This window comes from Ochotona curzoniae, unplaced genomic scaffold (genome assembly GCF_017591425.1).
Source record: "Ochotona curzoniae isolate NIBS_2020 unplaced genomic scaffold, NIBS_Ocur_1.0 contig_883, whole genome shotgun sequence".
Classification (NCBI taxonomy): Eukaryota; Metazoa; Chordata; class Mammalia; order Lagomorpha; family Ochotonidae; genus Ochotona; species Ochotona curzoniae.
In genome coordinates this window covers 35,541,431-35,557,077 of record NW_024466599.1, presented here as the reverse complement: position 1 = coordinate 35,557,077, position 15,647 = coordinate 35,541,431, and the positions used below count along the sequence as shown (strand labels likewise).

Genomic DNA, 15,647 nt, shown 5'->3' with positions numbered 1-15,647 from the left:
TTGTTGCTGTTTTTATTTCTAAAAGTTTTCTTTCTATAGATCTTCTTATTTATCTCTGAGGGCTCCCGGTCTCTTTTTATGTCCTGTTAACACCATTTAGTTCTGTAGATAGTTCCTCCCCTTCCCCCAGCTCCTGCTTCTGACAGCTCGGCTTTCCATCGCACCAGCGGGTCTCATTTTGCGTTGGTTGGCAGTAGCTGGCTATTGCTCATGGTGTCTCGTTCCTTATGTGTTTTACTATTTTTGATTGTGAACTCATGCTCCTTGGAACTTTATCTGAGAATTCTTTGAGGCCTGGATGGAAGTCACATTCTTCCAAAGAGTGTATGTGTTTACTTTTACCAGATGCTTGGAGACACTACAAACCCAGATTCACTTAAAACTAAATGTTCGGCTTGTGGCTTTTGGGTCCCTTAGTTAGTATGCATTCTGGCTCCTTATTTCTCTTGGATTTTTCCTTTCTCATCTACCCTTAAGGATTTTCTTTACATTCCCATGAACAGCGTCATGCATTTAAAATAGATTTTTAAAGATATGTGTTAATTTACATCTTAGAGGATTTCTCTGGCTGTCTGGGTTGTCATTTTACTGGAAATCAAAATCTTCATTATCGTTTTTTGATGTGACAGTCATATTTCTCTGTAAGCAGGTTCTCTCTCCTTTAGGACCGTGTACTCATGAGGCTTCTGTGAGTCTAAATCAGCAATTTGTTTGCTTCTGGTTTTTACTCTTTAGCACAGCATTTGTCTAAGCCCTCAGATTGCTCTTTTATTTTGAACTGGAGTATGTTCTTTCTGTCTCTTATTTGTCCTTCTGAAGTGGGAAGGCCTTGCTTATGCAGTGCTGATGACACAACTGGTAAGTCTGTCCTGTAACGCATGGCCCCTTCCAATGTTACACTCAGGGAGAAGGAAATAGTTTAGATTTGCTGTAGTTTCTCCTTGCTACTTAGAAATGCAACAGGATGGGATAAGGAAGAGTAACAGACCTGGTTACCTGGGTCTTATCTCCAGGCTAAAGACTTTGCTCTGGTTGTGGCAACAGCTAGGTACTATCCAGGGTCCTGTGGCTTGTCCAGGCCTGTGGCCTCCATGTGGAAGTTTCTTAAGTAAGGAGAGGCATACCCTCCAGACCCACAGCACCACAGTGTCCCTGTAGGCAGATGTCTGTAGTCTCTACAGAGCAGATGCTTGACCTGGTGGGCTCAAACGTCTGCTAGGTCAGTTACTGGCTTGGATGCATATTATTCAAGTTTCTAAGCTGAGGCTGCGAGTTTACCAGTTCATGGCAAGAAATGTGTCGGCCTGGGGCATGTGACCCTGGACTCTAGCCAGCCCCTGGTTTCTCTGTAGCCTCTTATAATTGGGAAGGTGAATTGTTGGAGAAGAACACATAGGCAGAAGGAGCAGAGCAGGTTCTGTGACTAAGAATCTGTCTTCGGAGGCACAGGCAGCTCTGGTGCCTCGCCTCAGCTTCCTCACCCCTCGGTGCTGCTGTGGACAGCTGTCCTTGTTCAACCCTTCTTCCTCTTGGCCTGGCCTTCCAGTTCTTCCCTGACCTGTTATTTCTCTAGATGTGTTGAAGGCATCCTTCCCTCTTACAGTTAAGGCTTCGTCTGGAAGGCATTTTTTTTCCCTGTTGAGATGATTTTTGTCTCTCTTTGACTCTCTATGCATTTATTTCATGGTCAAATTCTCCAGGAGCAGCCCCATTTCCCTTAATTCCAAGTCTTTTTGGGTGGGTGGGGAGAAATGCCTCATTGCAACTCATGGGTACTGACAACAATTTACCCCTAGACTTTGAAGCAAAGGTTTTCTTGAGCTGAGGAATCAATTACAGGGTGTGGCTCCTAAGTGAGGAAGCATTTCCAGAAGGCATCCAAGACAACTGTCTCTGAACTTCGTGGCTGCATCTCTAGACTTGGGAGATGATGGAGAATCTCTTTCCATCTGTGGTTTCACCTGCACTCTTGGGCATGTTTGGGTGCTACTTGGGCAGACGCTTGTTCCAACGTGGATTTCCCGAGGGCGTGTGTTTGAGCAGGAATGCTGGTGTGTGCCTGAAAGTTGCACACCCAAGCTTCCCAACAGGTCTCTCTGGTTCAGCCATGTCACCAGCGCAGCCTGCTGGTCCCTTGATCTGTGCACTCTGATGTGGGAGGTTTGATACCCGTCATCGGTATAATCTGGACCTTTCTCCGTGACTCATTCTTTCTCTCATTTTCTCAGAGCACATACAAATCGCCCCATCCAATGACAAGTGAAGGCCCAGGGGAGGCGAGGGGAGGGAAATCAGAGCTGAAATCTGTTAGCTATTTGGAGTAATTGGCTATTTGCTGTGTTTGCTGGTTGGGAAGCAGAGCACATACTTTACGGTCTCTCCTGTTACGGAGGCTGGAGTCACCCGCCGATATTGGATCCTCCTTGCCGAAGCCCTTGGCTCCGGGCGCCTTTCCCCTGCTTGGCATTCCTGTGGTCTCCTTGGGGGTGCACCCCTCCTCCCTTGATGCTCACTGCAGGGGGCACAGCCTGGGGTGAAACTCATCTGGCAAACTCCAGGGCTCCATCAGGAAGGGGGAGGCTCCAGTTCCCTCGGAGCAGTCTTCCATCCCAACGCATCCAGGACCCCTTCCCCAGGAGACCATTCCCCCTAAGCCATGAGGAACCTCTTTGTCCATTTGTAGAGCAAAGGTTCGTCTCTTTCTGAAGGGACAGTCTCCATTTGCCTTGGAAGTCTCCTAGACAAGGAGTCCTTGCTGAGGTCTGAGAGTACCTTCTTACCGCTTTTGGTCCCATCTCCTCACAAGATTGGGTCTGAGAAGTGCTTGGAATCTGGTGCCATGCTGCCTGCCCAGCTCAACCTGATCTCCGGGGGCTCAGGGAAGCTTGCGAACCCACCCCGAGTCTTTAACACCCCTTCTACACCCACTGAGGCAGGGGAAAATCAGTGTGAATTAGTAGCAAGTTCGAAATAGTGAATATTTGAAAAGCAATGTGATTTTGCAAATGAAAACTCACACAGTAACTAGAAAGTAGATTGACTTTGGCACATGGTAGGCTCCCCCGAAATCCTTTTAAAATTGAATTTAAGATAGCTAATATTAGTGTCTGTAGTTTGATGGATGTTTCTGCAGTCCTGGGACGTCCTTCAAAAATAGTTTTTCTCTTTAGTCGTTGGTTGGAACTCTTAAGAGGCAAAACTGTCTACATAAGCAGAATGAAGGCAGGGTAAACTTTTGTCCAGGCTGTACTGGAATCACCTCAAGTTCTGAATTAGTGTTTTGTTGCTTTCTTCACCTGTTCATGGGATCATGTTGCCCTTGTAGAGAGCAAGTCAAAGGCCAAATAGCTATCTTAGGATCCTGATTTGGGGATAAAACAAGTCTGGATCTCCCACAGGTGCCCCACTCTATGTGAATCCCCCACCTGCAATTGGCCAATAATTGGGTCTCCTGACTGTTTGCTTGACTTTGCTTGGTATTGGGCATGCTTACTCACTGGGTCTTTGGAGACAGCAGAGTACTTTGGCTGACGATCTCCCATTCCCACCTCTGCTGATCCAGCTTCAAGTCAGAGCCTGCAGAGTAATGATCCCCTCAACAGACAAAGAGGCCAAGGCATTCTGTAGCAGGTGTCAACAAGAGGTTGAAAGCCCAGTGTTCCACTTGTGGAAATATTAAGCGCTTTTTGTTATGAATGTGTAGAGTTCTGCTGAATCAATGTGGTGGCTGACTGTGGGCATATGTCTGTGTGGTTTTGGGGGGCAGGAATGGTTTGCAGGTATAGGGTGGGATAGGTTTGAAGTCATAGTACTTGCATATCTGAAGATTTGTCTGGTCTGAATGTAGGCATAAGTACTTGCATATTACGTATGTGTTTATATTTATGAATGTGTGAGCAAAAGGTTCAATTTCTCAAACCTTGGAATGTTAAAGAGCTTGAGGAGTTATTCTATCATTATTCCAGTTACACAGGTGTCATGCTTGGCTTGGTAGCATTGGAAATTAGAGTGATGACATTGGCAACATCAACAAGAACATGTATCATGGAGAACTTTACAGGTCACAAAATATTCTCATAGACACCCATAAGAACTACACAATAATCCCAGAGTTGGATTGTTGTGTTATTATTGCCTTGATGATCATGATGTATACTGAGAGAAATTATTGTCAACTCTGTCTATGATATTTACTTCTGATTTGACACAGGTAATGAAGACCTGCTTAAAATCAGCATATCAGAGATTGCTGTTTTTGAGACAATTGTGTAGTTCTGTGGAGTGACCCCAAGGTCTAACAACATAATCATTGTGAATTTGGCCAGAAACTTCTCTCCTTGATTCAGGTGGTCATCCTGGAAGAGAATAAGAGTTCTGCCCCTGCCCCTGGCTTCTGTTCTTGAATTCAGAGTTAGAATTGTTGTTGACAGTGCTTTTATCCATGTTCATGAAATGTGTTAGGCCCACTGCATGATAATGGGAGATTAAAATGTTTGGAATGCACTGTACTGATTTCAGTCTTTGGAGGGATTAGGGTGCCCATTAGGTTGGATCAAGCTGAGAGAAACACGTCTTTGTTACCTGGCTCTGGTTGCTGAAGAGCTGAATGTTGGCTATTAACTGAAATTGGAGAGGCTTCCAGTCTGTCTTGATCAGGCTCACTTGGTTGGCTCCCTGGATGATGAAGGGCCTTGAAGCATGAATCTAAAGGAATAGTATTTTAATGGCCAGCCTTCTAGTTGGAGCCTGAGATGACACTTCAGAAATCAAACCTTGTGCATTTCTTCCTCCTTTTCACCCTGTTCCAAGGCTAGATGGTTAGCTCGTGCAAAATGAGGTCAAGATCGAATGCTGAATGGGAAGATGTATGGCTGTTTCCCTTTTGGAGCTTTACCATGTGGGCTTCCAGTCACATCAGAGTTAGTTGGCTTTGGCTCCTCTGGGTAGGACACAGAGGAGGGGTCCTGTTCTTTATGTGGTCCGTTCTTATGAGTATACCAAGTTATTCTTGGATTTCCTAGTGAATAGAAGGAAGAAGTAGACTTGAAAGAACTCCATCATAAGATGATTAGTGTAAAACCAGGAATAATATGCATATTTTAAGATTTACTATTTTTCTTGGAAAGTCAGATTTACAGAGAGAATACATAGAAAGATCTTCCATTTGCTGGTTCACTCCCCAAGTGGCCATGATGGCTGGAGCTGAGCTGATCCACACAACCAAGAGCCAGGAGGTTCCTCTGGGTTTCCCATGCAGGTATAGGGTCCCAAGGCTTTGGGCTATCCTCTACTACCCTCCACGACCATAAGAAGGAAACTGGATGGGAAGTGGAACAGCCAGGAAATGAACCCATATGGGATCCTAGTGCTTACAAGGAGAGGATTTAGCCACTAGGCCATTGTACCAGCCCCAGGAATAATATTTTCAAGTCACATCTTTAAGTGTGTGAAAGATATAACTATACTCGTTCCTTGGAGCCCACAATTTTCTTGGTGACAGAAAAGTCCAGGTAACATCGCACATTTTGGGTTTAAATTTCATTAGCTTGGACTTTCTCTTATCCTCCCCACCCCTGGGATCCATTAGAATTCTAGGCTGGACTTCCATAATGTTATGACCTCCACAGGAGGAGTCTCTGGTCATGCATCCAATCTGGCATCCAGAGGCGCCCTGGTTTCTGGACACACAACCCATGTTGCATTTGTTCACAACATCTCAAAGATCCCCAAGGTCCTTTGAGGCCTCCTTCTGTCTCTCAGTTAACTTTGTAAGGCCTTCCAGGGAGTGTGGCACAATTGGGCTGCTCTCCTATGAGAACTGGGGTCTGCAAGAAATACTGTCTTCCAGAGGTGTGCTTGCCAGTTCCTTGATGCTGGCGTCCAGTGTTACTGACCAGTAGACTAGCTGGCATGGTTGGGAGTTAGGGGGTATCCTTGCCAACTGTAAGTCTGTTCAGTCAAAAGACATTATCTGGAGCTTTGATAGGAAAGCAAATTTCAGCTCAGGCGGGTCTTCAGTGCAAACTGAGTGTGGTACAATTCAGATTCTGCTGCATGGTCAGTTGCCTTTTCTGTCAAAATAGCCATTTAACTCTTATTTTCCTTAGACTCAACACTTGGGATTCTTTCTGCTTCTGTTCTTTTGCTTGAGTTTGCATGTTTGTATTTGATCTTTTTTTCTCTTTCTTCCTTTTTAGCAGCTTTGTTGAGATAATCCATATAAATTCAGACCCCCATTTAAAGTATACAATGCAGTACTTTTTTTTAGTGTTTAGCAGAGTTGTACAACCATCAGCTTAACCAATTTTAGAATACTTCCATTGCTCCAGAAAGAGACCATCTATTCAAAAGCAGTCCTCCCTCATCTCTTCCCGGCTATGGCTGCTCTACTTTTTGTCTCTAGATTTGCCTATCCTGAACATTTTATATTAATGGACTCCTACAACAGATGGTCTTTTGTGATGAACTTTTTACACTTGGCACACTGGTGTCAAGATTCACTCATGTTGTAATATGCATCATTCTTTTTTGTAATATATTCTTCACTCTTTTTTGTTACCATATAATATGATCTTATTTTTGTCCATTTACCATTTACCATTATTTGAGTTATTTGTACTTTGGGGCTATTATGAATAGCTTGTTTTTGTGTTAGATATCAACTGAGAAGTGGAATTTCTTGGTCTGTTTTGTTGGACTGTTTGGGTTATCTCCAGGCTATTGGCCAAAGTACCTGCATTGCAGTACAGCAAAGCATTCAATAGTTCCATTTTCTCCACATCTTCATCAACACTGGTTGTTATCAGACTTTTTGAGTATAGCCTCTTAATGGTGATTTTTTTAAAAAGATTTATTTGTTTTTATTGAAAGTCAGATTTACAGAGAGAAGGAGACACAGAAAGATCCTCTGTCCCAGTGGCCAGAGCTGAGCCAATCTGAAGCCAGCAGACAGAAGCTTCTTCCAGGTCTCCCATGTGGATGTAGGATCCCAAGTCTTTGGGCCATTCTGTACTGCTTTCCTAGGCCACAGGTAGGGAGCTAGAAGGGAAGTGGAGCAGCCGGGATGCAGAATGATGCCAACATGGAATCCTGGCATGTGCAAGGCAAGGACTTTAGCCACTAGACTACTGTACTGAGTCCGGCTTTTTTTTTTTTTTTTTTAACAGTATTGTTTTGCATTTCCCTGGTGGCTAGTGACATGGGGCATCTTTTCATGTGGTTATTGGTAATTTGCGTTTCTTCTTTAGAGGAGTGTTTTTTAAATTCATTGTCCATTCTGAGATTGGCTTTTGTTGCTGCTGTTGTGAATTGTGTGGGTTCTATGTATTTTCTAGAGAAAAACCTCTTGCCAGATGTATAATTTGCAAATCCCTCCCATTCTGTGTATTTTTCCCACTTTCTTAGTGTCTTTTAAAGCATCCCATTATTCTTTAATTTTAAAGTTTTTAACTTCTAAAGTTTACAAGTCATACTTGCATATAATGAAAATATAATAATTTTGATAAAAATAAAAGGAATAAATATCCCAAAGATAAAAATAAAAGTAAAACATTGATAATATCAACTCTTAGATATAATTGTTATAAATGGGTTTAATCTTTTTATTAAAATGAGACACATTCTTTACTTTTTAATCTTTTGTAAATATCATCTGTTTTGCATACTTACATCAATAAATGAAATTCTATAGTGTCACTTTTTATATTGCATAGCATTTGATCACATGAATATACAATTTGCCCAGACAGTTTCTTACAGTTGAGGGCCTCAATTGTTTCTGATATTTTTAGTATTTTAAAAGAAGTTGAGTATTTAAATAAATGCATGATTACTTTTTTGGGATAGATTTCTAGAATAGATTTGCTGGGTCAAAGTGTAGACACGCTTTTAAGACTATGGAAGCTTGTGACTGATTTACATTCTAGAAAGATTGTGGCCAGCTCACTCCTGCCTGTAGTTTGTGGAATGTTGGTCTTTGGTTCAGAAGCTAACCTGGTCCACATGATAAATATCAGCGTGCAATGATTAGTAATTGTTTAAAAAAAAATCCATATTGCCGGGTGCTATTTTGAGCACTTTATATGTATTCACTATTTATTCCTCCAAGTAACTCTATCAAATTGGGATGATTGTGTTTCCATTTTACAGGTTAGCTAGTTGAGGCATAGAGGAGCAATCCATGTAACTGCTGAAGATGTCATGGCTTAAGGTGGCAGAATTTGAGTGCTGGCATTCTGGCTCTTGATGGTTGGCTCCTTATAACTTAGGCTTAGGGTTTCTTTGTCTCTGGATCATGTGAACATGTTCAGGACAGGCAGCTAAGGGACACGGTCCTGGAAGGGGGAAAGCCTGGTGCTATTCAGTGCAATGCTGGCCATGGTGTTCAGAAGTTCTTTCTAATGCTACAACAACTTCCTGTGATTCTTCATTCACTGCACATTTCCTTTGGACAAATGATATGTCCCACCTCTCCCTCCACTACATTTTTTGTTTTTATTTTTGCTTTGCGTCTTATAAATCAGGATTTGGAAAGCCCTTTTGCAGAGCCAGATAGTAAGTGTTTTGGGCTTGGAGGGCACCAGTGTCTGTCGCAGTAACTCTATTCTGATGTCAGTGCTGAAAAGCAGCCATGAACAAAAGTGGTGTTTAAATGATAAGGCTGCTTGGCCAGCCAGTGGGCTGGAGTTCTCCAGCCTCTGTTGTGGATGACCTCGTGGGTTTTCTGTCTTTGCTGGTTGATTTTGAGCCACTCTTGCTTTCTGGAAAAACTCAGCTTGCTCATGCCCCATCTAGTGAGCAGTGTATTAGTTAATATTTTATTTAGGATTTTTAGATCAAGACGTAATTTGTGTGTATGTATGTGTGTCCTTCTTTGGCTTTGTTTCCTAAAATACATGGGGAGCATTTCAGCTTTTTCTGTGCTGTGGAATGAAGGATAATTTTGTGTTTGAAAAGACTGATATAACTTACCCCCTGTCTTGTCTTGATATCTTTTTTGGAAGTTGTTTTTTGAAATTTCTTCCACTGTTCTTCAGGGATATTGGTCACTTCATGTTATCTACATTTTGCTTAGTTTTATCAGTGTATGCTTTCTAGAAAATCACTTTCCTCATCTTGATTTTCTAACATTTATTCATTTCTATCTAATAGATATTAGCATAGAATATTGTTAAAATGTTTATTAATATTTTTATTCTCCATTACATATTTTGTTCTTAATCTGTCACAGTCCTCATATTATAACTACTTCTAAAAATTTGGTGCTAGCATTGTAGTAGACGGGTTCAACTGCCACTTGCAACTCTGTTGTGCCTCACAGGGGGTTGGTTTGTGTTGCTCCACTTCCTATCCAGCTCCCTGGGAATGGCCTGGGAGCAGCAGATGATGGGACCTTGCACCAGGATGAAACTCTTAGCTCCTGTCTCAGCCTGGCCCAGCCTTGGCCGTTGTGGCCGTTTGGAAAGTGAACCAGCAGTTAGGAGAGCTCTTCCTCTCTCTGTCTCTCCCTTTACCTTTTTCTCTGTAACTTTCAAATAAATAGAATAAATTTGCACTTTTTATAAACCAGATTTGACAAATGTTTTTGTGATCTTAAAAGCTTGCTCTGGGATTAAAGTATCTATTGTATTAGTCTTTAAAATATGTGAATTTTTTGCAACTCTTTGATTTTTCTGTTCTTTGCAATTTCTGGGATTATCAGGTTACTTATTTTCATTCATTTTTTTACAAAAGTGAGAGCATTTAAGGCTGACTATTCCTTTGGTACAGTAATGACTATAACTTACATGCTTTTTGGGGTATCTGCCTCTCCTGGTTGGCATTTTCTTGGTGCCTGTAATTTCAGTTTTGGTTTTTACTTTGTTCTAGAAAAGTAATAAGAGTTTGCTTCTAAATTTCCAGAAGATAGGGATATTAAAATTTCCTGTTGATTTCTAGTTTTGCTGCGGTATAGTCAGAGAATGGGGCTGATAGTGATTTTGTTTCTGGAACTTTACTGAGATTCTTTTTGTGGACCTTTATTTTTCTCAGTGCTCCAAAGGTGTGGGAGAAGAAGGTATATTCTCTGCTTTCAGCTTCTGTCATGCTTGTCTTCGTAGTTGTCACAGTTAATGGTGGTATTTACATCTCCTCTCTCCCATTGCTTTTTAAAAATGATTACTTGGTTCTTCAAGACTGAGGGGAGTAGAATACCTTTTTACCAATTCTTGTGTGTCTGTCTTTGCTTTGTCCCAAATGCACTAGCTGTGTTTGTGCCCGCCTCAGAGCCCCAGTCAAAAACTCCAAACTTCAGCAAAAATAAAATTAACATTGAGGAGGAGTTACACTGAATTCCATTCTATCCACTTCTATGCAGGTGTACATCTTGCCTGTGTGTATGTGTGTATCTTATGTGAGTTTCAACATACAATCTCTTGGGCATGGGTATGTGAATATCCTCCTCTCAGTGTCAGTCATTGTGTGAGTCTGGCATGAGTTTCTGTACATGTGTGCTCGACCATAGCATCGTTGTCTTAAAACTAGATTTCTAATGTCAGTGCCAGGACTGGCCTTGCTCTAAGCTGGCTCTTTCTGGTATGGTTGTTTATGAGTGTGGAAACTGCTTGCCTGCCCCTTAACCTTCTGAACCTTTCTTCTTTTCTCTGGGCTGCAGAAGACCTTCCTGGTAAGTGGGTCAGATGGCGACTGCCCTTTCATTTGCTGCTCTGTATCTGGGGATAAGTGGAGACTCAGAGATCCTCATCCTGCCCTTTGCTTGGTGCCCCATTCACATTTCTTGGGTCTGGCTGAAGCTTGTGTCTGTCCTTCACCTGTGGGAATTGGAACTCATGCTGACTGAACAGGGCCAGCAAGCATTGTTAGGAATGAAACAAGAGGAGTCTAGTTCATTTTACAGAATTGATGCGACTCCTGGGAGGCGCTATCTCTGTCTCTCACCCAGAGGTGGGCAAATTCAGAAGGGACCATCTGCCACACTGTGTATTCCACTTAAGCAGAGGAGCTGTGATGGGAGGTACACAGAACTGCTTCCCAGCCTTGGGTGGGTTTGAGGACAGGCATGAGAGGGGTGACCTCCTATGTTGTCACAAGCGATCTTTTTCTCTCTACATGGCAGAATCTTTGAATAAAGGGTATTGGGAGTCTGTGGGTTTTGGGGGGGGGCTCTGCCTCGACTGCCCTTGGGGCAAGTTGAGCCCTGATTTCTGGTGCTTCTTTTCTACCTGACAGGGTAGCAGATCTAGGTGACTGGGTCAAGACATCCCTGGATCTACCCGCATTTTATTCATTAACATCCACAGTATTGATATTTCCACACCCCACAGTTACCCTGATATCCTCTGGTTTTAGCCTCAGGGTGCTCCTACAGTACAGAGAGTACCATGATGATGATGATGTCCACATTACAGAATGAAAGAAGGAGGTCTGAGAATTTAAACACAACAAACTATGGCAGAAACTGTGCCTCCCAGTGCCCAGTGCTGACAAACTTCCTTGCAGCACTGCAGCCCTTGCTGCTGGGGAGGAGCAGATGTCAGCTCCCCACTCCCCTAGTGGGAAAACCTTGGAGTCCAGGCTGGCCAGTGGCCTTGGGGACTTAATCAGAATGGCCTTGCTTGGCAACATGTTTCTTAAATGGTCTGCATCTGTCCACTCAGGAAGAAGAGTTCATCGATTGGTGGAGCAAATTCTTTGCCTCTATAGGGGAGAGAGAGAAGTGTGGTTCCTACTTGGACAAGGATTTTGACACGCTAAAGGTGAGGTATCCTCTCCAGAACAGTTTCCATTTGGGCCAGTGGTCACTGCACACATATGATGCACTCTGGGAGACACTCTGAAGAGGGAGCATGTCTGTATCTGTGTATGCTCATGTGTGGAGGTGGTGTGTTCATGTGTTGTATGTAGATAATGCTATGCTCCTGTGTATGTAGTACATTCACATGTAAGCATGGTCTGCTTGTGTGTTACGTATATATGGGATACTCTTATATAAACATAATGTGCTTGTTGTTATACATATATAAGGCTATATTCTTGTGTATATATCTGTATCATATAGTCATATATTTATAATATATATATTTAGGACACTGATGTGTATATGTGTATAATGTATACTCATGTATATATAAGCATTGTACACTTGTGTATATATGTATACTATAAATATATCTGTGCTATACTCATGTGTATGTTATATGCATGTATGATATTGTATATATGCTATAGTCATATCTATATGGTATACTCATATTTAGTGCATGCATCCATATATGTGTGGTATACTTATGTTTATGTATATAAATATATTTAAACATATACATGTGTATTTGTGTGTGTGTGTATACACATATACACATACATACACATCTCATCTGGTACCCAAGGTAATGAATTTCAGTGATCCTAACAGGTATGAGAAAATTTATCCATAAATTTAGACCAAGAGATTGGTAAGTATTTCTGGAAATTGATAAACAAATTCTGAAATGATGCCTGGGATTAAAATCTCCCCTCCCCTTCCAATGTCCTCTCTGCTCCCTAAACAAGTAAGCAGGAGGACAGATGGTGTGAGTAACCCTCTGACAGATTTTCAAATGATTCAAAACTATTAAAGCTGCAAAGCAGAGGAAGTTGCTGAAGCTTGGAGACAGGTGCTTGGAGATTTGTTCTACTGCTCTCTCTTAGAGTTGTTTGAAGTTTCCTGTACTAGAAAATTTATATTAAAAAAAAAAAAACATTTGAGAATGCTCCTCTGACCTGTGCCCTGACCCCCACCCTGCACTGTTTTCTAACACTGGAGCAGAAATTATCTAGTGAATATAAAAATTTGGAAAAAAGTCAGAATTCAGGCAGCCGGATTTTGATATTTTGAGGAAATTGCACAGTCTAGCAAACTTCTTGAGTGTGGATTAAATGTAAGCAACAATAAAAAAAAAAAGACAGCTTTAAGTGCTCAAAAATTATTTCCAGTGTGTTATATAATCTCTAGGATAGGTTGTCAGACACAATTTAGTGTGCACAACTATACTGGATCTCAGTTAAATAATGAACACTCTTTTGATAGATGCATACTTCTACTCTTATATAGAACATACCTATCTAAAACTTCTCACTTAGCTGAACTTCAAATACAAGGATGCTTCAGAGGCTCGTGGAGAACTGAAATGGAAAACTAAGTTTATTTGGATGCAGGTGCTTTTTGAGATCTATGTGCAGTTTTTCATAGTAGACAGTTCTGTGAAATGTTGAAGACTCCCTGTATAATTTAATGCTCTGCGTTTTTGCCTGCTGTTTCTGGAATGGAAATGGAGGGAGATTCTGTATCCCACTGTTAGTATGCCGGGACATGGAGAAGGGACAAGAGGTGAGCATAACGGTTGAGACTTTGGAGTAAGTGGTGAGGCAAGCTGTACCTGAGCTTTTGCTGAGGGTTGCTGGCCAAGAGCCCTTCCGGGCTATACAGGGTGGCCTCACCAGGTGGCCAGTGTTGTCTCTGAGGTATTGGGGGCTGTCTGGTGCATTGTTCCTGGGCATCTGGCTGCCCAGAGGTGAGGCCACAGGCTGCAGGGGCAGTTCTTTGGGCAGTGAGTTCTTTATTGCCTTGGTAGTTCAGTGTATGAGGTTGGGCACAGAGACAGAACTATTTGCGTACCAGGAAGAAGGTCCGACACATTAGGTCTGACTTGTGGTCCTGTGGCCTTGCCAAAAATATGAGACCAACCAAATATGAATGAGAATTCCTGCCAAGATGGTCCCAGAGCCCAACCTTTTCTGCCGCCTCAGATGCCAGATGCTTGGTTGGCACTCAGCCCTCCAGTCTGACCTCTCTCAGGAGGTCTCTGACTGTGTTCAAGTGTGGGACATATTCCCAAGTGTGGGAATGTATCTGCAGAGCATACATTTAAACTAGCTCTTGGGAAGAAACGAGGCCTGGAAAGGCCATTGACTGTTGTAGGGTTAGTAAGTAGAACACCATCACCATCAACAACGTGGGTCTTGGAAAGGCAGACAGCAGCATTCGTGGGGAGACTAAGGCACAGAGTGAGTACAGTAGAAAACACATTTTGGAAGCTGTGGGTGTGGAGGAACAACAACTCAGAATCTAAACAGCGAAGTATGGGAAACTTGATATTACAAGAGAGCATTAAACACAGGAAGCATAGGGAAAAAATGTAATGGAAAAGGAACAAAGCATTTGCTTTCCTAATAAATAAAAATGGGTTAAACTTCTCTGTTAAATGATAAGGACTCTTAGATGACCTCAAAAGCCAGCATTGAGCTGGTCATCTTGAGCTGAAAAGGTACATCTAGAACAATACAGCTTAGAATGGCTTAAGAAAAAAAAAAAGGATACTTTGCGAACAAATTACATACAAACAAAAATGATAAAATTTAGCATTAGAAGCAAAGAAAACAAAATAAGAATATTTGATTTAAATGAAAGCTATCCATACATGTTAAAGCTTAGACACTCTTAAGCTAAAATGGAGAGAAATGTATAAAGCAATGCCTCATACCATAAATAAGTAAAAGCACAACATGACCAAAGTTTAGTAACAGTTGCAGAGATTATTTTAATGCAGATTTCTCCTTGGGCAAGTAAGCAGGTGATAAATAAATACGAAAATAAAAGATATAAATAATGAGTGGTAAATGTTTCTATAAGCCACATCAAGTTAAAGTTACAGCTTTACTTAAAGCTAAAATTATAGATTTAAAATACAGAATTAAAATTAAAAAGAGAATGCTTTTATTCCTAGTGCTCAGAAAACACTTTCAAAATTTGATCACATATTAGTTTAGTAATGTTACCAAAATCAGAACTCATACAAGCCAGATTAAAAAACGCAATAAAATGAGAAATTAATAACAAAAGTTTAAACAAAATGTCCAACCACTTGGAAATTATAACGTATTTTATTGGGACTTCCAGTATGAACATGGTTGCATAAGTCAGCATTTTTCTCCTTTTCTCTTGGAAATTATTCAAACCCACAAAATTCATTTTTTAGAAAACTTGGAAACAAATGGAAGCCACAGACTCCAAAATATATGTAAGGACTGCCCAGAGATGGCTGGGACTGGGTAGAGGCCATTCGGCAGTAAATGGAGAGAAGATGCATAAGAAAAACAGAAGGCCATTGAGGTAGTGGATTTCATGGAAACGAGCTGGACTACCATGCTGAGCCCAATATATGACTCGCTTAAAATGAAAGAGGTAAAAGCTAAGCCTCTCAGAAGAGCTAGAACTTGAACTAGGTCTAAATGAGAAGTAATATTACAAAGGTGAGAAAGAGAAACTTCCCTGAGTATCTCATCTATTAGTTTCAGCTCGAATTTAGCATGCATAATAGGTTATTTATTAAGAATATTTATTAGTACCTTGGTTATCTAAAATTTTTTTAAAAACCTAGGTTTATTTAGGCCTAAGCAATTTCCAAACATATCCAAATAAGCAACATTTATTGGCTGTTTGAGAGGAGAAAAAGTGTTGCTTAAAGCCTGTGCTAGAACTGATATTTGATACCGTCACCATTGGACATACTGAACAGTGAGCATTTTTGTCTGGAATGCTGATCTGTTAATTTTCCAAAGTGGTGTCTCAATCTTTAAATAAAAAGTCATTCCTTTTGTTTGTGATCTTAGAT

At 41.4% G+C, this 15,647-nt stretch overlaps 1 protein-coding gene across 14 annotated transcripts in view; it reads left to right on the top strand.

Annotated features, from left to right (window-relative positions):
• Window positions 1–15,647, top strand: part of DYSF (dysferlin) — a 175,226-nt gene that overhangs the window by 133,795 nt on the left and 25,784 nt on the right. For all 14 annotated transcript variants that reach the window (XM_040994027.1, XM_040994023.1, XM_040994025.1 and 11 more), the window contains one exon: window positions 11,655–11,753. In XM_040994027.1, coding sequence (XP_040849961.1) covers window positions 11,655–11,753 — 99 coding nt within the window. The remainder of the gene's footprint in view (window positions 1–11,654; window positions 11,754–15,647) is intronic.